Genomic DNA, 22,758 nt, shown 5'->3' with positions numbered 1-22,758 from the left:
TATTCATATCAAAACAATATACACTAAAAGATGTTGGCAGTCAGCACACATTGGCAAATTAGAAATGAAAAAAAAAGAGTTTTCGAATCCATAAAACCAAGCCCCCTTGGGCAACGAGCCAAGCAAACAAACAAACACGATCACTACTACGGCGGGAGCAACAACAGCAACCAATTAATAATAAATTGCGCACTATCTCTCCTGCGTAGTTCCATTCCATTTTCGTAGTTGTTTGTCTGGCCGTTTTTTTTTTTGTAGTTGTTTGTATGGCCGTTTTTTTTTTTACCCGAAACACATGCTCCATGTTGAAGAAGCCGTTGACGACAAACAAAAATATATTCTTTACGAAAAAAGAAATTCTCATAAATATTTATGCGACAACAACAATCGTAGGAAATTAACGAATTTCTGACCTTTACGAAGACCCTTCATGTGATTTGTCTTAGCAGTCCTGGTTTTTATTGAGTATTAGGGGAATTTTTTTTCAAGATTCCGAAAAAAATCTTTCTTATTTTTTGATTTCTATTGTTAGTAATTCATATCATGCTGTGTGTAACCCCTAGATATGTATACATTGTAACTACCTGACAGAATGATAAGAATGTTACAATTTTTTCTCAAATCTTTCTTGTCAGAAAAACTGTGTTGACTTAAGAGTACAACGGAAAATAGAAAAAGATGAGAAACGGGAAACATATACGCCCTTTAGTATTTTTCATCCGTGTTGTAATAACAAAAGAATCGACTGAGGATGGATCTCGAAAAATATGTCTAGGGTTTTCGGAAACAACCTGTTGCGTGTATTTTTTTATATTTGACAGAAGAAGCCACTACCTTTGCTTTTATGCTTTTTTTGTCATTAATCTCAAGCTGTCCGACCTTTTACATTGATTTACATTTTGAATTAATATGGCAAAAATTTCAAAACTATTAATTGGTCTGTTCCCGTACTGCAAGAATCTAATAGTTTTTACTAATCGAAAAAAACCCCTCCTACTATGAAAAAGCAACGAAAAAGAAAACCAACCTCCCACCCCCAAGATTTACGACCCACGCAAACGTATAAAGAACCACGATCTGTGAATCTGAACTTGAAATGTGCGCATGTTGTGCAAAACAGGCGCAGTTTTCGCATTGGCGGATGTACTCAGGAAGTACAAATCCGATATTATTGCCTTACGGGAAATGCGATGAAAAGGGACTAGCGTAAGTAAATCAGATAATTACGCCCTGTAATATAGCCGACATGAAACGAGACATGAAATTGGCTGCGGATTTATGGTTAATAGGAGAATAAAAGACCTCGTCTCCATATTCACTCCAGTAGATGAGCGAATTGCTACAATCCGTATAAAGGTGAAGTTGTTCTACATCAGTCTTATTTGCGCCCATGCTCCGATGGAAGACAAAGACCAAAGACATATTTTACGAGGGCCTAGAAACAGCATATGACAGCTGTCCTGGCCATGACATTAAAATCTGTTGGAGATTAAAAAAAAATTGGAAGGGAACATATTTCAGTAGTGTTGGCGCGTTATTTGGGGGAAGGGAAAATAGTTTAGGTCACACACTCCTCGGAGAAACATCCGACAACGGCATGAGGTTGATTGACCATGGCAAATAACATGGTAGTTAGCAGTACCAGATTGGAGCATCTCGATATACACAAGGCCACCTGGATTTCTCCTCATCAAGCAACGAGAAATCAAATTTATCATGTTGTGATAGGCGGAAGGCATTCATCCAGTGTTTTAGTCGTTCGATCGATACGAGGAGCGAATATCGATTCGGACCATTATCTTGTGGCAGCCAAAGTTTGCACACGTCTTAATGTAGCAGCAAAGGTACGATCTAACACAACACGGTAACTCGACGTCGAAAAGCTGCAAACACAACATATAGCAGAAGCCTACCACGCTCAACTTACCCTCTCTCTACAAACTGCAGCAAAAGCAATACTTGAGTACCAAAACCATCATCAAGAAACCGATCAGAAATGTCGTAATGAGGAGAAACGTATTTTCAGATAAAAGAAGAAAGAACAAGAAAACGAGAGCGGGAGCAAATCGAGATGTACAGGAGTCAGAATAAAGTCCGGAAATTTTACCAACGAGTAAAACACCAAACCGAAGGCTTTGGCGTAGACACATCCTCCTGTAGAGATGAAGATGGAAACCTGGCGACAGATGCATATAGCGTGTTGATAATCTGGAAGGAGCCTTTTAAAAAACTTCTAGTATCAAACAGTGGCGGTAAAGAAGATACCCCAGAACCGATAAGAGATGACGGAATAGGGTGTATACCACCTAGCCAAGATGAAGTCAGAGTAGCAATTCATCGACTGAAGAACAATAAAGCAGCAGTTGCCAATGGATTACCATCCGAACTATTCAAGACCGGTGGCCAGGAACATGAACATGATTAGTACAATTTGGCTAAAGGAATGCATGCCCAATGATTGGAATCTCGGCATCCTGTGTCCCGTTCACAAAAAAAGGAGACAATACGATATGTGCCAACTATAGAGGAATAAGTCTCCTTCCCATCGCATATAAAGTGCTATCCAGTGTTCTGAAGCCAATGGTCAACGACATTATTCGAACATACCAATGCGGCTTCAGTCCTGGCAAACCATTGACCTGCGCCAGATCCTGGAAAAGACACGAAAAACACATCGAAACATTCCACATATTCGTCAACTATAAAGCCGCATTCGCAGTCTTCACTCTGCGCCAGATCCTGGAAAAGAGACACGAAAAACACATCGACACACTCCACATATTCGTCGACTATAAAGCCGCATTCGACAGTCTGAACGAGGTTCTGAACGGAGAAGGTGACAGTTTGTCGTGTGATTTGTTTAACATCCTGCTACAAATGTGAACAGAAATGGCACTCTGTACAGCATATGTTACTCGCCTACGCCGACGACATCGACATAATGGGTCGAACATTGCCAGCGGTAACAGCCACCTTTGAACGAAAAGTGGAATTGGCAGTAAATCGCGAGAAGGCCAAGCGTAAGTCGTCCAGTAGACTCGGACCAACTGTGGAACTTGAAAATTACAGCTTCGAAATCCGGAGGAGAAGGTGTTGGCCAACATCTGCTACTATGGTCTGAGCAAGCAACTCAAAAGAAATCCACCTCTCGCCAGACCAAACTCACATTCTTGCGCAAGCTATTGGAATGATTTAGAGAAATATTCTCCGGAAGATCTGGGGACCGATCTGCGGACATCGGCTTAGTCAGCAAGGTCATGTTGTGAGAATGGATGAATATACCCCAGCTCAAAAGGCATATAAAAGCAGCAGGCCTGAATCCCGGTATGTGTTTCACCCTTTATGCATTTGTTAACAATAGTCTGAGGCATTTAGGAGCATAAGGAACACTACTACACTACTTATTTAGGAAAAAGAAACGTTCTCTTACGGAGAGAACGAAATATGGTGTCAGTCCGCAACTCTTACCTATTTTGTTCCTGCAAGAATACAGTGTCATTAGACCAATATACGCTCAATGATAGCGACCAAGATCTATTAATAAGGTCAACCAGCTAACGAAATTAAGCTGTTTTTTTTTTCTCAAGTCTAATGTCAAAAATTTGGACTTTGCTGGATATCAGCAAAATTGAGAGCATGCTGATATCTAGCTTGTCTCTCTGGATGACCTTATTAATACAACCTGATAGTGACGAGGTTTTTTATATACATTCAGTGGGAATGTGGGGATTGTGGGGAAACAGTAGGCGGCCGACTTCAAGACCATTTTGTGGCGCCCAACCTGTTAGGAGCACTAGTGCACATTGCATAATGTTGGTAAAAATTGGTCGTTAAACACACACATCACCACAAACCACATCTTGTGGACAAAACTCACAAGAATTTCATGTATACCAAGTATTCCTTATGGAACATTTCCCAATGTTTGCAGTGATGTTTCTGCTTTTCAGCATACCAATAAGCAGCATACCATTCCAATAAGAGAGAGAGGAAATCCCTGTGATCTTGAGAGCTAAATGAATTTGTGATTTACTAATCCTTTCTATTATCTTAATTTGAATGTCAGAAAGGCTAATCGTTCTGTAGTATTTAGGTAAAGTGGGATTAGATTTTCTCCAGAACCTGCAGAAATATACAATTTTTTACTACAATAACAATTTTTCCTTTGTGATATCAAATAAAATAGTAAAAATTAGTAGATTATTGCAGATCATTTACTACGAAAAAAAATTTACCAAATTTTTAATGGTCTGTTCCCGTACTGCAATAATCTACTAATGTTTACTATTTTTCCGATTTCATAAAGGAAAAATTGTTATTGTAGTAAAAAATTGTACATTCTTGCAGGTTCTGCAAGAGACCATAAATTATTACAGTACGAGAAAGACCAATAATGAATGAATTTTCAATGTTTACATATTTTCACACTTTTTATAAGAAAGAAATTTGATAATTCGAAAAGAATTTCTGTGTGTATTGGGAATACGTGGAAAGTGAAAAAATACTGGGGAATTGACACCCAATAAACGGCAAAATATGTAAGCATGTGGCATCTCTCAACTGTATTTGCACACCAATCGATATGTGTAAAAAACATCGATAACATAGTGCTGATTCAAATCGAAAATTTGACATCACTGTGTGAAATTCTCGAACAAGAAACAATACAAATTAATTTTGTTTCTTCGACAAAATTCGTCAAAATAAAATAAATTAAAATAGATTTGTGATATATCTTCAACTATTCCAATAAATTTTGTGACTACAAATATTACGTACAAACAAATATACGTTTGACAACTGCCCACATTAATTCCTCAAAGAGAACATTTTCAAATGACTGTTTTTTATTTTGCCTAATTTTTGCAAACTTTTTCTTGTTCTTATTTGCGAGAGCAGAACCTGGCGTACATGTATGTGTGTGTGTGGTGTGTCGCATTGGCATATTAAAAGCATAAACCTCAAAGCAAGCAGTAGTTGAACAAAAGTAGAAGAAGAAACTAAAGAAGAATAAAACAAAAACAATTGTGTGCGAATAAAGAAAGGCAATTTAAAAAAAAAGGCATAATCTTTGTTGGGGTCAAAAGCTGCTTTCTTTGAACGGCGAAGAGGAACTCCACCGCAAATATAGTTTGCGAATTTCCAGAATACAAACAGAAAGGTATCTCCACCATCCATCAGCATGGCAGTGAATATGGCTGTATCGCGTATAAAGCGCGAATTTAAGGAAGTTATGCGCAGCGAAGAGGTAAACTTTTGTTGTGGCATCGATTTTTATCAAATTCTTATTGGAATGTTCCACAAGTAGCAGTGGCGATAGTAAAGTAATTTTAGAAATCTCGGAGAAGGTATTTTGTAACATGATTTGGTATTTTTTTCTTTTTGTCAAAGATAGTGGCTAGATTTGCCCTTTTCTTTTTGCAAGGGGGTTCCTAACCTAAATATTTGGCATTGCCAATTGTCAGCTGTCATTTGTGTTGTTGTGTGTGTGTGCGTGTATGAAGTGTATGCGAATGGGATTGTTGTTGTTTTGATTTTGTTTATACAAATGTGTTTCAGTATTTTGTTTTATTATCTTTTTTTAACTTTTCGAGTATTGAATGTTGTTGCCCTTGGTTTTGTAGTAGCTACTTAGCACAAAGTTTAGTTTTATTTGGGAGAGAGTTTTGTTATTTTCCTGATGATGATTCACTCTACTTTATATCCTATGTATGATTATTCTATACATTTCATTATTTATAATTTTTTGGATGTAGGTTAAAGGAGTGCTTGAAAAAATCACAAGTGGTAAACTTAAAAGAAATCTGTTGCAATCAGAAACAAAAATGTAAAGTTTTCATGATGACTTTTCAAAAGAAATCTACCAATTTTTATTTTTTTTCTGAAAGATCACACCTTTATCTACTTTTGGATTTTATTTTGTTAACTGCCAAACGTTCTACTACGAAACATTACCGCATTACCCACTGCGTCCTAAATACCGAATATTGGGGAATACCGTTATATGGGGGCGAACCTGAAACTTGGCTCTATATTAATAATTTAATAGAGGAGCCACAAAGAGTAACGAGAAGCAGCATTAAGTGTCAGACAGCGCGTAGTGCCCTAAGGCTGCATACACAAAATGTATTACGAACAAACTAGGTATGACATTGGACCAATCCGTAAAACTAAGCGACTATATATCACTAGTCCTAAGATTTGACGATTATCCCTAGTAGAGACGACTGGAACCGTAGGAACCCTCCTCGGGACGGTCTGGTTTTTTTCTACAGACGGATCCAATTTGGAAGAAGGTGCAGGGGCTGGCGTCTACTGTGAAAGATTAGGCCTTGAGCTTACCCACAAGCTGGATAGAAACTGTAGTGTTTTCCAAGCTAAAATCTTCGCTATTTGGAAGGCAGCGGAATTGATAAAAAGTCTGGATGCAGACTGACTATCTTTGTGGATAGTCAGGTGGCACTTAAATTCATAAAATCCTGTAATATCATAGACTACTGGGTGCTCACTTTCCACCGTTTCTAAGCTTCTTTTCAACTAAATAACCTGCTTTGGTTCAACCTTATCACGTAATATGTTTTCTGTCCAATCTATAGCCATTGAAACTATTCCCACCTTCCTCCTAATACATCTTATTAGCTTCTTATACTTTCTTTAATGTTAAGCTCCGCTCTTCAATGCAGATTCCATACTATTTGGGAGCATTGCAAACTATCCTAAAGCAGGTGAAGATAAACAGAGCGCCTGGAAAGTATAGAATTCCATATGAGCACATTGTTCATGATCCAGAAGATTTCCATAAAGAACTAGAAAGGCGATACTACACAACATTTAAATACTGCAATCATAGATAATAGATAATGGGTATTCTAAATGAACGGATCTGTAAATAGGTAGAAGGATTTCAAGTTCTAGCCGAATACCAAAAAGGGTTCAGAAATGGTTATTTCACTTTGTGGGCATTAAAGCCGCCTTTTGGCAACGTATTTAGAAAATCTTTCATACAAATTTTGTTAACTCGAGTATCATCCAAATTTCTTAACAGTTTGAATAGGAGACGAACTGTCAGATTATTTTGAAACCAAAACGAGAGTTAAGCAATCCTTATGTCCCCTAGTCTATTCTCACTATAGATTAACCATATGCATTGCTGTTATATGCAGATGACATGGTAATACTCTCGGAAGATATATCGACCTGAAATACTGATATTCCGAAATGGCGATCGATTACGTATATGTGAGAAATGGTCATACAGTGGAAACGAAATAAAAAAGACGAATAATAGGCATTACCTTCGCTGAAAACATGTAGAAAACAGAACGGACAGTTAAGGAGGATATAAACCGACCCTGAAAAAACTTCCTGGGAAAAAAAGAAGTCAATATTCCAATGAAATGGAATGTCTATCAATCTGTATGTAGGGCAATACAATTTTATGATGTTTTCGGGAATGAATATTAATTTTACTGATTCCAATAATAGCGAAAAAATTTCATGGATTTTAAAGCCAATGTGTGTAATGATTAATTTAATGTGTCAAGATTCAACCTGGAAAATAGGAAAAGAAAATGAGCCCTATGCAACACAAATCAAGATGAAATCTCATTCTATCTTTTTTTGGGAGAATATCCAGTTCTGAGAGAACCTAGATTGAGAATTTTCCTGTGATATTATCTGACGATAATATATGGTCAACATTTTGGATGGTCGTGAGACAAATTATTGAGATAAGCTCGTGTCTTATTTGAAAAATACCTTCAAAGTATAGAGAATTCCTAATAAATCAGTATAATTCGTTATAAAATAATTACTCGATTTTCGATTTTTCATGTTTTATAATATATAATTAACAAAGAATGAAAATTTGTAAATTAGGTTTCATTCTATTTTAGGTTTATATAAATTTCATTCTATTAATTATAATTTTATCGTATTTCAGATTGTCCAGTGTTCGATAAAAATTGAATTGATCAATGACAGTTGGACTGAATTGCGTGGAGAAATAGCTGGTCCACCAGATACACCCTATGAAGGTGGCAAATTTGTTTTGGAAATTAAAGTTCCCGAAACATATCCCTTTAATCCCCCAAAAGTATGTTACAATTATAAAGTTGTACAATACGATAAAATTGTCTAATGTTTTACATTTTAGGTTCGTTTTATAACAAAAATTTGGCATCCAAATATCTCATCAGTTACCGGAGCCATTTGTTTGGATATTTTAAAAGATAATTGGTATGTAAAGTTGTATTGAAACAAAACAAATTAATTTATTTTGTGTTTCTATAGGGCTGCTGCTATGACATTACGTACCGTACTGCTGTCATTACAGGCTCTATTGGCTGCTGCCGAACCAGATGATCCACAAGATGCTGTCGTTGCTTATCAATATAAGGATAAATATCAGCTGTTTGTTATGACAGCTAGACACTGGACAAATGTATATGCTGGAGGTTTGTTAATTATACTTTTAATATTTTAATTTAAAACAAGTAGTTATTTTACAAAAAGAATTGAACAAAAAGCCGTAGAATTATATAAAAATTAACATTTGAAAGTAATTTCTGTTCTGAAACAGAAACATTATAGTTATAGAAAAAATATCATAATCTATAGGCGATTAGTAGTAGATGACTAATGTTCTAAAACAGAGCATTAAAAAATAAAATAAAGTATTGAGCTGAATATTGAATTATTCGAGATATTGTTCACAATTTTTTTAATAATTACCAATCTCGTAATAATATATGGGGATTATTTTTCTTTCCATTTTATCAATTTATTTTATTTTTTTTTTTTTTTTTTTGATTTTTCATATGAAGACCTAATTTTGTATTTTTTTTTTCAAATTACAGGCCCCCACAAATATCCCGACTGTGATGCTAAAATTCAACGCTTGAAGGATATGGGCATCGATGAACATGATGCACGTGCCGTATTGTCAAAAGAGAATTGGGATTTGGAAAAAGCGACTGAAAGTCTATTTAGTTAGCTTAATTTCTATGAATTGTGTAAGACAACAACCAGAATTCTCCCTCCCCCATGAAAGGCAATATGTCAAGCCATTGTGGGGATTACTTTAAGTTTATAAAATGAAACAAACAAAAAAAATCAAGCGCTTAGCATAAATATAGATAAGAGAAATCAGCAAAACCAACAAACATCATCTGCAAAAGCGCTAAAACAAAAAAAATAATACTTTCTATTTTTAATTTATTTTTATCTTTTCTAATTCAAAATATTTCGATTACACTTAAATTACCCGTTATAATAAGAATTTATTTTAAAACCCCTTTCCGCCAAAAATTGTTTAAATATTTAAATTATTATTGTTTTTTTTTAATACTTCCGGGACAGTTGAACTGTTCTGTTATTTTTATTTTATTCCCCTATTTTAATTCTTCGCGCCTTACTATTTAAAGAAATATTTTCAAAAAAAACCCAAACACTTTGCCTTTTCACTTAGTATATATTCCATATATTTTGGAGATTTTTGTTTTTGTCACATTATTAATATTACACATTCGCCGCCGCCTAAAACTTTGTACTGTTCTTTGCCTTTATTTGTTTTAATATCATTTTATTTCCAATATACCGATTTTTATTAAGAACGTATTTAAATCATAAATTATAAAAACAACACAAAGAGAAAAAAATTAGATTGTAAAAAAATAAAATTACAAAAATAATAAAAAAAGCATTGCTGTCCAGATAATTTGTGTGAGGGGTTTTTTTTTTTTGTCGCATAAGAATCGACAGAAAAATCGCGTATTTCTCCATAGGGTGAGTCTCAAATCTCCAAGCGAAGGCCGTCCACCCACAAAAAATATTCTATATATACAAGGTCTAAAACTTTTCAAATTTGTAAAGGGAATGTCGAACATTGCATGCGCTTACAGCCACCTTTGAACAAATCGAGAAGGAGTCTGCCAAAGTGGGTCTGGCAGTAAGCGGCGAGAAGACCAAGCTGATGATTACAAGGCGCAAGACGTCCAGTAGACTCAGACTAACTTAGGAACTTGAGAACTACAGCTTCGAGGTAGTCAAGGATTTTATATACCTTGGTTCCGCCATAAATAAAACTAATGACATCAGTTTTGAAATTCCGAGAACGGAATTTCATAATGAAGGCCACCTCCCGCCAGTCCAAACTCACACTCTACAAGAAACTTATACTATGGATCGGAACCGTGGGTTCTTACGCAAGCAGATGAGGCAGCTTTTGGAGTGTTTGAGAGAAAATTCTCAGAAAGATCTAGGGCGGTTATAAGATATAACCCCCTCCGCCTTTCTGCTTGCTCTCCTTCTGGCCGACTTCGACACTACCTCAATCTCTTTTGCAGTGGGAGAGTATGTCAGAGACCCATTAGAGGGTTCTGATTGCCTGTCATCATCTTCTTTGGAGGAGTAACATAGGCCGCCTTCACACCCGACGTAGGAATTCTTTCGATTAAGAATTCACACGCATTGTGCAAAAACTTTTAAAATTGTTCAAGGGAATATCGGGAATAGTTAAATTTAAACGAGTGAAAGTGAATAAGGCGATTTTGGAACTAGGCAGGTTTTCAGGTTTGTGTTATTGCTCGGACAGGGATTGTATCCTAGCCGCCTTTCTGGATAACTTTTGCGGGTTCGCCTTCGTCGGCTTCGACACTACCTTACCCTTGGTCGTCTTCGACACTACCTTACCCTCTTTCGGGTATTTATCAACATTTAGAGACTTCTTGGAGGGTTCTTATTGATAAGAAATTCCAGCCATCATTTCTTCTCTCTTCACACGCGAGAATTCCCTCGCATTGTCATTGTGATAGTTTCGAGAGAACTTATCAATAAATTTGAGGTTCCTCTTAATCAGAGTACATATCCCTTTCGATAAACCGGTTGCAGAAATTAAGCGCTGTCCGGAAGATATTTTTGTCGGAGATTTCTTCGGCGCAGACGCTTTAGTTGTTGTAGCAGTCCTATTGGATATTTAGGGGCGCCATTCTCGGTTCATCGATGTTGGGATCATAGACACTCTGGCATTTTCTCGGAGACTCACCCCAAAAGAGATACGCAGTAAATATTATTTTACTTCCATGTCTGAAAGCATTCAGCTTTTCTCCCCGTAGGTATGAATATTTCTCGAGTACAACGTTTACAAAGAGAAATCCATTTTGTATTGTGTTCTCTTAAATTTTGTTGAAAGTTTTAACAGTTTTGTGGGTTAAGGAACGGTTGAGGAACGTAAAAAGTAGCAAAACTTGAAATATTAGTAGACTTCTGCAGGTTCTGGAATAGAAATGTAGACAATTATACGAGGCAGGACAGCTTTTGTCAACAAAGAAAAAATACACCTCTACCTTGAGGCTTGTTATGTCAGAGTAAATAATTAAATAAAAATTCAAACTGTCGTTGTAATCTTTTGGCATATTTTTTACGATGTACTAAAAACCTGAAAAATTAATGTAGCGTCGGGTTTTCTTCACAGAATCGAAATAAACATTTTATACTGATTCTTGTTCAAAAAATTTTTAATTTCTTTCCTATGGATCTTATAAAATGAATATATCAAACGTTGTATATATAAATTCAAAACATAAGCCACAACAACAAACAATTTTAATTGTAAGTTGCTGTAGCCTACCTTGTATGAGTGTACCATGCACGAATATAATAATTCGTATTACCTCGCTTAATTAAAATAAATACTAATTAAATATGTTTATATATCTAATCATTTATTAAACGTTAAGTCAATTTAGTGCTCACTAAACACAGCTCTCACCCCTGTTGCTGACAAAAGCTGCATGCTATGAGAATCAACAAAATGACAGCTGTCAAAATGACATTCATTGAAAGTTAATTTTTTGCTGTTCTTTTCCGGTAAAATCTTCCGCCATGGTAGGTGTCGTTTTTAGAAAATATTTATAGAAATCGTGAAAATTTAATAACATCCAAATAATTTTGTGCAAAATTCTAAATGAAAAATAAATAGAATTGAAATAGAAATCAAGTGTTGTTGAAATTTCATAAAACGAACAAAACGAAAAGATGAAAATCAAGTGATAAACAAAAAAACTAATTTTCTTTGTTTTCCTTTTCAACACCCCAACTTGCTCGCTTGCAATGGCTGTCGTCGTCGTCCCCGATGTTTTTATTTTTAAATGATGTTGTGCTTTTTGATTTTCCTAACAACCAAAGGGTCGTGTAAGAACCAAGACTATCAAGAAGGCCGCCAAGGTCATCATTGAGAAATACTACACCCGCTTGACTTCGGATTTCCATACCAACAAGCGTATCTGTGAAGAAGTCGCCATTATCCCAACCAAGCCCTTGAGAAACAAGATTGCCGGGTAAGTAATGAAATATTTGAGATATACCTCCGTATTAAACATGATTTTGTTTGTTTTGTTTTCCAGTTATGTTACCCATTTGATGGGCCGTCTCCGCCACTCTCAAGTGCGTGGTATTTCCATCAAATTGCAAGAAGAAGAACGTGAACGTCGTGATAACTATGTTCCCGCTGTTTCTGCTTTGGAACAAGATATCATTGAAGTCGATCCTGATACCAAGGAGATGTTGAAGTTGTTGGACTTCCACAACATCCGTGGTCTTCAATTGACAAATCCCTCTACCAACACATACAACCGTAGAAACTAGATATTTTAGTTCACGTTCAAAATTGGAGTGCATTATATGGAGGTTCCCTGTTTTTGGGGGAATGAGATATTTTTGTGGTCAATAAAAAACTGAAAAAAAGAAAAGCCAAACAAAAGTTGTTATGCTATTTATTAGCCAGAGGCATCAGGAGAGAGTGTGTTTACTTTTTTGGAGAACTCTGTGGAGAATCAATAGACTAAAGATAAATTATAATACTTAATGGTATGTGAAAGGAATTAATGAGACGGTTTTATTAATAACTAAAGCTCAAACCATTTATGAAGCTTATATAAGTCTGTGTATTAAGGAGCAGACTTTACGATTTCAAATTTGGATAACCTTCAATGGGCCTGGTAAATGAAACTATTCTTTAAAAAAATAATGAACATTTTCATACATTTTAAATGCTCAAAAGAATATTCAAGATCTTTTTTTACGCTTTAGGGAAACGAATCTTATGGGCTAACGAAGCGTTTGGTTTTAGTATGAACCAAAATGATTATTAGAGCCTACAAATTAACGATAAAAAAGCGGACCATTAATTAATTTAACTAAAATATTTTTCATCCTTCGGATTTATCCCAGTTCTTAATACAAATTAAATCGATTTGTGGCAAATGCTTTTAATGTTTTGATAGGCGCTAACTCGGCTTTATCTTTAAGAATCATTGAAAATTTTGAACATTGTTAAACAGTTGTACATCCAAATTAAGTAAAAGCAGTAAATATTTTTTTGAAACTGAAAATGTGAAGAAGTCCCCTCAACATTCGTGAGTGGCACTCTGTTATGTTCAATAGGTCATTGACTTTCCGTATGCTATTTCTATAATAAAATAGAGAGTAATCCTTATATATATTCCGCTTATAGTAGCATCAACTATTTCTGAAAGTAAGAGTACTCAAACCTCGAAGCAATCTCAGTGTAAAAAATTTTGAAATGAGTTCTACTTTTGTTTGAATGCTTTCATGCTTTGATTACAAACATTTAATTATTTGGCTTTTAAAATATCCATTAACTTCTACAAGCTCTAGAAGATATGTGCCTCCAAAGTTCCGTGAGCCACACAAAGTCCCATTGGGACCCTTGTATTCAAAGTGATTTTTAAGAAATCATGGGAAAATACAAGGATCCCAACGGAACTTTGTGTGCTTCAAATATCTTCGAAATAACGATTACCACAAAAGACAAAAATTATACCGTTGTAATCGGGGTCCCAGGGACTATATGTGTTACAAATTTTAAAACGATCCGCGAGGGGCCCTAAACTAGACTGTTCCCAAATGGAACAGTTAAAAAATTAAAAAAAATGTTAACAATGGGTGGGAGGTACCAGAAAGAGTAGATCGACGGGTTTCATCTTCGGAAATAATCCATCCATTACATAGTGCAATGTTCCGATAAAATTGGATATATGGTTCGCTTCATATGTTTTAACAAAAGTGGGCCGATAAGCACCATTTTTCAGTTTTTCAGTTTAGTTCTAATTGGATAGTCCGCTAGCTTGACATTATAAAATAAATTTTGAGCAAATGTTTGATCTTTTTGTGGGGATGCAGCAGAAGCAGTGGAGCGATTGGTCCCATCTTCGATCTTATTCCATATTACCATGTGCGTATTCCATACGATTAGTATTACAAGATTAATAAATTTTCAAAATGATGACCTTTTGTGTGGGAGGAACCAGAAGGAATGGACCGATGGTTCTCATCTTTCGTTTTTACAATTACAATCTACATATTACAATCTACAAAGTTTTGATGAAATCGGATATTCCGTTCGCTCCACATTTGACCGATAATTCTCATCTCCCAAAAATGAACAGACATGATTAAAATATTAGGTTGTATACAGTTTGGTTAGAATCGGATGTTCTTTCCGCATGCTATTATAAAATACATTTTCAGCTCAGAAGGAGTGGTCCGATTTTCCCCATCTTGAACGATTTGTTACGATGTGCCAATTTGAATTACAATGGATATTCAATTCGCTTGATATTGGATTAACAAAATTTCAAAATTTTGACACTTTGTGGGGTATGTACCAGAAGGAGTGGACCAACGGACCATATTTTCAGCAACATTTTTATCATTTTGTGGGGGAGGTACCAGAAGGAGTGGACCATACCCTCATTAGCCATTAGTCTGAGGGTAAAAATTTTCATTTTCAGCGTCTTCAAATATATTCTCTAAGAGAACTTTAGCAAGTAAAATTCGTGCGGGCCTAACTTTTTATACCATTTACCATTTAGTGTGAATTCATTTAAAAAATGTTGTTTATTTGGAACAAAGAAGTTGTACCAAATAAAGACACTCCGGTTGGAAACCTGGGCTAGTAACTTCATCGTACAGAAAATTGTGCAGGGCCTTTCTGGAGAGCTATCTCATTCACCAGGAATCTGGAATGGAAAATTACATGCACTTTGGAGCTAAAACCCTCAAAGTACCTATAATGGCTTGGTACTTTCTTTTATTTGGGTTATGCCAACTTGAACGTATATAAAAATTACAAATTACAATTGTTGTTGTTGTAGTACACACCTTATGTGAAAACCCCACTGGCGTGGAAACGGAGTTATAGTTCGATGAGTTGCTACCCAATGAGAATCGAAAACCTCAATTTGCAGCGAGAAAAATATTGTTTCGCCTTTGAATATTTCGAAGTGTCTGTCTGCCCAATCGTTAGCATGTGCTACCAATGTCTAGCAATAATATAATTTGCTATAAATCCGATCGAATTAAAATAGTGTTTCCATATACCTGTCCGATTTCAATGTAAATAAGGTATCATACTAAGGTATCATTCTTTTCTAATTTTATCATGGTCTCATGGTACAATTATAAAAGGTAACAGCAAAACCCAGCTGATTTGATTCGAATGTAATACTAGTGTCAATGAAATATGAATATGACAAATTATGTTTTTAAAAACCACCCATCAGAAAAATTGGAAACGCATACAATTCGAAATTGTTCTTTATTACATGTATAATAAATATATTCAATTTACTCAATCTGCCTGCTGGAAATGTTTGAGGAAGCAAATCTTTCTTCATAGAATAACTCGCAATTCCTATCATAAGTGGCAATGCCTCAATTATAGGAAAGATGTGGAAGCGATAGAAATATAAATTTGATAGATTTTCATTCATGTTTTTCAATTTTTGGTCTGTTCCCGTACTGCAAGAATCTACTAGATTTAATTATTTTTTCGATAACATAAAGGAAAAATTCGTTATCGTAGTAAAAAGTAGTAGATTCTTGCAGTACGGGAATAGACCATTTATGTTGAGGATTCGAAAATATTTGGTCTGTTCCCGTACTGCAAGAATATACTATTTTTTACTACGAAAACATTTTTTCCTTTATGATATTGAAAACTCCAACCAATTACATTTTCAAAATAAATATAGTTTGTTCATAATTTGTTTGTTTGTTTACATTTTTCTGTCAAATTACGTTGACACTAGTATAACTTACAACAACAAATTTCCATGTGGTTGTTGTATCGTTTGTTGTACAACAACACTTGCTGTTACCTTCTATTATTATACCATGGCATGGTCTAAAATGCAAAGAACTCTTTTTTATTTTTAAATTTTAATTTTCTTTATGCTGAAAACATATGTTCTGTCCCCTTACTGCTAGAATCTACTACTTTTTACTACGATAACGAATTTTTTTTATGACATCGGAAAAAATAGTAAAATCTAGTAGATTCTTGCAGTACGGGAACAGAACCATTATTGGGTTCTATTAAATGTCAATGAAAACGCAACCAGACAAACCTACTACAAATCTCGATTTTCGATTACTCCGAAATTCGATTGACACAGCCCTTATCTATTTCTAATTAGAAATGTCATAGATAACAGCTGTTTATGGATAGAACAAGAAAACGAAAAAAAAGATATACACTCTCTCAAAAGTGTACACAAATTTAATTTGTTGAAATATTTTGTGTTGAACTACAAAGAAAACAAATATTTGAACAAATGTAGTTATGAAAATTTAAATAGAAAAGATAAAGAAATTTAAAAAATAGATCAGTGAAATAAAAATAAGTTCCCCACCCAAAAATATTTCGAATAATTAAAACAGTGAGTGTGAATCAACAGCTAAAATTGCAGCTTCCAAAATCCAACACACATTCGTACAAACGTATCTATCTACCTACCTATTGTAAGTACCTAGAAGAGAATATATATATAAAAAACTATCTGTGAGATAGATACAAAGATAGTGAACGTGAGAGAGACCGAGAGAGAGTGGAAGAATTTTTGTAGTTGGCGGGAATGTTTTGTTTGTTGGAATTGTTCCAAGCATTCAAGAGACATACATGACAAACAAAACCTAATGGTGGGGTTGGTTTTTTAAGGAAAATTGTAGCAAAGGGAAAACCAATTGGATTTGTATTCGGTACCCTACAGCATAACATTGTGGACATTTAAAGAAGACAGAACTTATTTATAAAATACATAATCCGTTTATAAGAACAAATCGATTATCCTTATAAAGTAATGATTACAAAACATACACTCTTTTTCTTGCGGAAATCCATATTTCCTGAGACGTGAGCCTACAAAGTTCCGTTGGGAGCTTTGTATTTTCCCATGCTTTTTAAAGTTCACAAATATTAGAGGCGGTTAAAGTGCAGATTTCTAAAATGTATTTCCATCTTTTGGCTTAACTCTAGTTTAGTAAAAACGATCAGATTCTTCTGAATTTTTTCCAGAGATTTTGTCGGGTAGCCAATGTTGGTGCCTGTCCATAGGAGAATGTTGTAAATCCCCGGCCGAAGGCTGTTCAGAAGGAGTTTCTGTCGCGTAGCCGGTGTATGTACCTGTCCATAGGTGAAAATCTTAAAAAAATCCTCAAAAAACTATGCTATTTAAAATGAGGTTCTGTCATGTAGAAAGATTTTCCTTGTTTTTATTGGGTTCTGTCGCACCATTTTGAAAAGGGCAAATTGTGGTCTATAATTTGAGTCAGGATTGGACAGGGGCTATAATAGATTTTTAGGCTTTTAGGAGGCTTTTCAAAAAAATCTTATCGTTTTTACTAAACTAGAGTTAAGCCGCTTTGTATTTTCCCATGCTTTTTAAAGTTCACAAAGATTTGAGACGGTTAAAGTGCAGATTTCTAAAATGTATTTACATAAAAGCATCAAGTTCGGCCGGGACGAACTTTGGATACCCTCCACCATAGGTATACTGACAGATACTTGCAATGGAAATATAGGAAACATACCAAAAAGTGGACCTATACCGATAAATCAACAAACTGATTTATGTAAACCATTATGTACACCAAATACAAATTTCAGCAATTTTTAGTGGGGATTTCTCCTAAAATCTGAAAACCCCAAAACGTGGACTGATACTGATAACGTATGGTAGAGTATAAATCCTCAAACTATGCCAATAATGGGGCCCAATATTGATTACATAGTGTAGGAATTAGCGAATATTTGGGGTTATAATTATATGAGGGCTATGCCCAATTAAAGTCCGATATATACCAACTTCGACATTTAGACATTGTTCTAAAAATATAAATAAATGTCCTTGGAAAATTGTTAATGAATTGTAAAAGTTATGGCCTTAGAAAATTTGAAGCAAGCATTTTTGAAACTTGAAAAAATTATGTATTTGTAATTAGTTGCCAATAACTCGGGTATTTATTGAGCTACATAGAAATATTTTATATGGATTTAAAGTTTAGACATTGTTCTAAAAATAGAAATTAATATTCTTAGAAAATTGTTGAAAATTTTTTTTTTGCCTTAGATAATTTGACGCAAACATTTCATTTTCGGGTATTTATTGAGCTACATAGAAAGATCTAATATGGAATTAAATTTTAGACTTTGTTCTAACAATAGAAATAAGGCTTATTTTAAAATTATTGAAAATTTTTAAAAGTTATGGCCTTAGAAAACTTGACGCAAAAAATTGTGAATGTTGAAAAATGTATGTATTTATAATTTTTGGGACCATAACTCGGGTATTTGATGAGTTATATTGAAATATTTGTATGTATATAGAAAATAAGTGCGTCAGTGGAACTTCGGAAATATATATTCTTGTAATGAGGTTCCTTGGGACCATATGTAGTAAAAATTACTAAAAGATCAGCGACCGGGCCCTAAACTTGACTTGTTCTCGTATATTCTCACAGCGGTATATAAAAAATACATAAAATTAGGGCAAATCTATATATGGAGGCTATGTCAAAAATGAAAAAAACTGAAAATTTTCCGCGAAGAAAATTTTCACCCAACATGAACCCTCCATAAAATAAATATCCTAAAGTAGTTGCTGTATGTGCCAAATTTCAAAGTGTGCTCTATCGTTATTTAAACATGTGGTCCGATGGACTGACAGGCGAACATGACTAAATCGAAATAGAATTTTATTCTGATGAAAAATAAATGTATTTTATGGGTTCTCCGGAAATTATTTCGAGGTGTTGCAAAGGAAATGACATTTAATATATATCAAAATGTAGCGTATAGAAAATTCTGCTCAATTCTGCCGTGATGTATTTCATGTCATTTTATTTTTGTTTTCCCCTTTGTGCCATGATTCGTTGTTTGTTTTGCTTTACCCATAGTCAAAGCCCAAAATAAATAATAACACAATTTTTAACATTATATTTACCGGTGGGAGCGAAGCTCAGTCAAACATATCCAAAACATATTTATTGAAGAACACAAAACTAAAGCATAGACATTACCAACAGTGCGCTGCTAAACAACCAACCAACGAACAGCGATGACGAATAAACGTGAACGGAACATGCCAAATGAACAGCAAATGATTCTCCCCCTTGTTGTTTTAGTTTTTCCATGGACAAAAACTATATACAGTGTGTTCGAAGAGATTGAAATCAAGGGGTGTTTTCTTATTGGGGAAAATATTTAAATTTTCTAAATTGGGATTCCTGTACAATTTAGAAAATTTGGGTCAAATTATATTATACCCTGTAATTCAGTATGCAATAGAAATTTGACAGATTTTTAACTCCCTATCAAATGATGGATAGCCGAATGTGCTTGAAGTTCCATTAATTTTTAATTTAATTTTTGGTTCCTTTATTACCAGATAATTTTCATGATAAAAACGGTGGTTAAAAAGATGTGTGTCAGGTATTGTGTCATCTATTAGGGACCCTTTACCATACATATCAGGTTTACCATACAGATTGTTCTGATGGCAACCTTTATATATTTCGTGATTGACATGTGGTCCACTGTCCATATGGATTTATGTTTTTGTAATGCTTTAAATTTTATAATTTTCTGATTCTAAATTCTTCCAATTTAGTGATTTATATTCGCACATCTGGACCTCTAATATGCCATAAAGCTTTAGGGTACATAAATTGACGATTCTTTTGTGCCGATAAAAGTTCTTCATATACAGGCTGAGATAAAAAACTGCAACAAAGTCAAACGCCATAATTTTTACATTTTTTACTCGAGCGGAGAGCGACCATCGGTTGTTATGGCGGCCCACATCATCACCATGGCCGGCGCTTGAGTTCTGGTGGCCATAACTCACCCTGTAGATGCTTCAATGGTGTCATAAAAGTGCATTCTGCCAAAGTTCCTGGTGAACAGTTCAGGCGAATCTTTATAATCTACTTGAATCATTAATTTTATATCGAAATATAGCTTTAAATAAAGCTGCTGTTGCCGTAAACAATGGGCTGTCATTGATAAGTCTTGTCTTGCTTTTTTAATACCATCTATGATGAAATATTCATCGGAGACCCCATAATGTGTGATATTTTTGATCAGAAGAAAAGTCGATTTAGATATGTCCGCCTCTCGGTCGTTGAAATTGAATAGCCATGTCCGTCCGCCCTCTGTTGTAATCACGCGATCTTCTCATGGAATTTAAGAATTGTGGATAAGTTTTTCAATCAAAACAACCCACCTGAAAATGATCAATATTGGTTATTTTTTTTGGGTAGCCCCCATATAACGAAGGGGACCGAAGTTTCACACCTGTGTCTCATCGAAATAACAGATTTAGACCCCATATTTCTTTGGACCAAATCCGTTTCAGACATTGGTGTCGATTTACAAAAGTCCGTCCGTCTGTCTGGCCGGCTGGTGAGCACTATAACTCTCGAAGGAAGCAACCGATTCGAGGATGGGGAATATCGGTCCACCCCTTCTTGTCTCTCCCCCACAAAATGGTAAATATTGTGCTAAAAATTATTTTATAATATCATGCGAAAGGAATATCCGATTTCAATCAAACTTTGCACAACTCTTTGTCTTTACGAAGTCTAGATCAAGTGCAAAGATGGGACCCATTGGTTCTCTCCTTCTGGTAACTCCCCTACAAATGGTCATAATTTTCAAATCCAATATCAGGCGAATGGAATGTCCGATTTGAACCAAACTTTGCATAACCTATTATCTGAACCAAACATAAATCAAGTCCGAATATGAGGCCCATTGGTCCATTTATAAATTAATATTTTATAAATTTATTTAAACTTAATTTGAAGCGATTGAATAGCCGATTTAATCAACATTAAATCTGAAACCTCTTTGATAACAAAATATTTTTATATTAGGTTAGGGAAAAATAAATCCTTTATTTTTATATGAACTATATGACTTTATTTAACATGCTTCGGAATATCCGATTTGTTCCAAATATGCATCGTTTTGTTGTATAATTTGTTGCCATTTTAAAGGTAAATGCATAATGCCTCTCTCATAGAAGTCCTGCTGTATATTTGCAAAAAACAATTCTTTATCATTAAAGGAAAGAAAGTCTGTATGGTGGATGCATTAAAACTTCCCAACCAAGCTCCCGAAATTTCTGGCGAGTCACTGTAGATGTGTGTGGCCTGGCGTTATCCTGGTGGAACACGACTCCTCTCTTGTTGGCCAATTTTGGCCGTTTCTGGTCAATTGCTATCTTCAAACGGTCCAGTTGTTGACAGTAGAGATCAGAATTTAGCCTTTGGCCATATGTAAGCAACTCATTTATTATATATAATAAACCTTCCTGGCCGTTAGTCCTGGTTTGGCAACCGTTTGAGGTTCATCGATCTTTGACCACGATCGTTTTCCCACAGTGTTATCGTATGTGATCCATTTCTCATTTCCGGTCATCATCCCTTCAAAATGGAAATGGGTCTATCTCATTCTGTTTGGCCAAGGCTTCGCAGATGGAAATTCGATCCATCCTATTTTTTCTGTTAATTAGTGTTGCACCCAAACATATAGCTTCTTTTTGAATCCAGCTTTGTGTAAATGGTTTAAAACAATGTTATGGCCGATTTTTAGCTCCTGGACATTTCTCCGATTTTATCGAAATTTTCGACGTCTGGCCTAATGCATTTCTTTCTCGATGACCGGCCTAATGGATTTATTTTTCCCCAACCTAATATAAAGCGAATAAAAAACCTATGTGTAATTCCGAAGACCTCCGCAAACCATAGGTTTTTTACTTGCTAATATTATTTAACAAGTAAAAATTAATAATTTGTTTCGCGTGTTGGGTTTGAGCCCATATAACTGTATTCCAAAATAGAGTGGAGGATATTCTGAACTCGAAATTGTCTGATTATATCCTACAAAGTATGGTCATAGATTTAACCATTTTCATTCGACTGTACATATGTTGGAGTTATTCAATCTCGAAAATGTGCTATTACGATCTATATTTAGGCATAGCACATTTCTAATGACTCATTCCAATTTTCGATATCGAGATATTTATACCCTTCACCACACTGTGGTATAGGGTATTATGTCTTTGTGCATATGTTTGTAACAGGTAAAAGGAATCGTTTGAGAATATGCATAGAATCACTTTCTGAGTCCAAGTATTTTTGTGAACAAAGTACAGGTCGCATTTATGGTCCGATTTGGATGAAATTTGGCACAGTTCACTTATTTGACCCAAGACCGAGCCCTATTGAAATTGGAGAAAATCGGTTTAGATTTAGATATAGCTCCCATATATAATTTCGTCCGATTCTATGTGAATGAATATTTGTCCGATTGGGATAGAATTTTGCACAGAGTACTGAATTAGGTCCAGACTGATATCTGCGAAGTTTTGTTAAAATTCGTACAGATTA

The 22,758-nt window shown here is 35.0% G+C and overlaps 2 protein-coding genes across 2 annotated transcripts; both read left to right on the top strand.

Annotated features, from left to right (window-relative positions):
* Positions 1-5,181: 5,181 nt before the first annotated feature.
* On the top strand, positions 5,182-9,026 carry LOC133324483 (ubiquitin-conjugating enzyme E2-22 kDa). The gene is made up of 5 exons (XM_061533316.1): positions 5,182-5,248; positions 7,943-8,095; positions 8,156-8,238; positions 8,293-8,456; positions 8,859-9,026. Exons 1-5 carry the CDS (start codon positions 5,183-5,185, stop codon positions 8,993-8,995), a joined length of 603 nt encoding a protein of 200 aa, XP_061389300.1. The 5' UTR covers position 5,182; the 3' UTR covers positions 8,996-9,026.
* Positions 9,027-11,781: 2,755 nt separating this feature from the next.
* LOC133324488 (small ribosomal subunit protein eS17) lies at positions 11,782-12,650 on the top strand. The gene is made up of 3 exons (XM_061533321.1): positions 11,782-11,886; positions 12,187-12,338; positions 12,405-12,650. Exons 1-3 carry the CDS (start codon positions 11,884-11,886, stop codon positions 12,643-12,645), a joined length of 396 nt encoding a protein of 131 aa, XP_061389305.1. The 5' UTR covers positions 11,782-11,883; the 3' UTR covers positions 12,646-12,650.
* The last annotated feature ends 10,108 nt before the right edge of the window (positions 12,651-22,758 follow it).

Source organism: Musca vetustissima, unplaced genomic scaffold (assembly GCF_032173495.1).
Source record: "Musca vetustissima isolate MV318-11 ecotype Yass unplaced genomic scaffold, APGP_CSIRO_Mvet_v1 utg3405, whole genome shotgun sequence".
NCBI classification, from domain to species: Eukaryota; Metazoa; Arthropoda; class Insecta; order Diptera; family Muscidae; genus Musca; species Musca vetustissima.
This window is presented reverse-complemented; position numbering and strand designations above follow the sequence as displayed.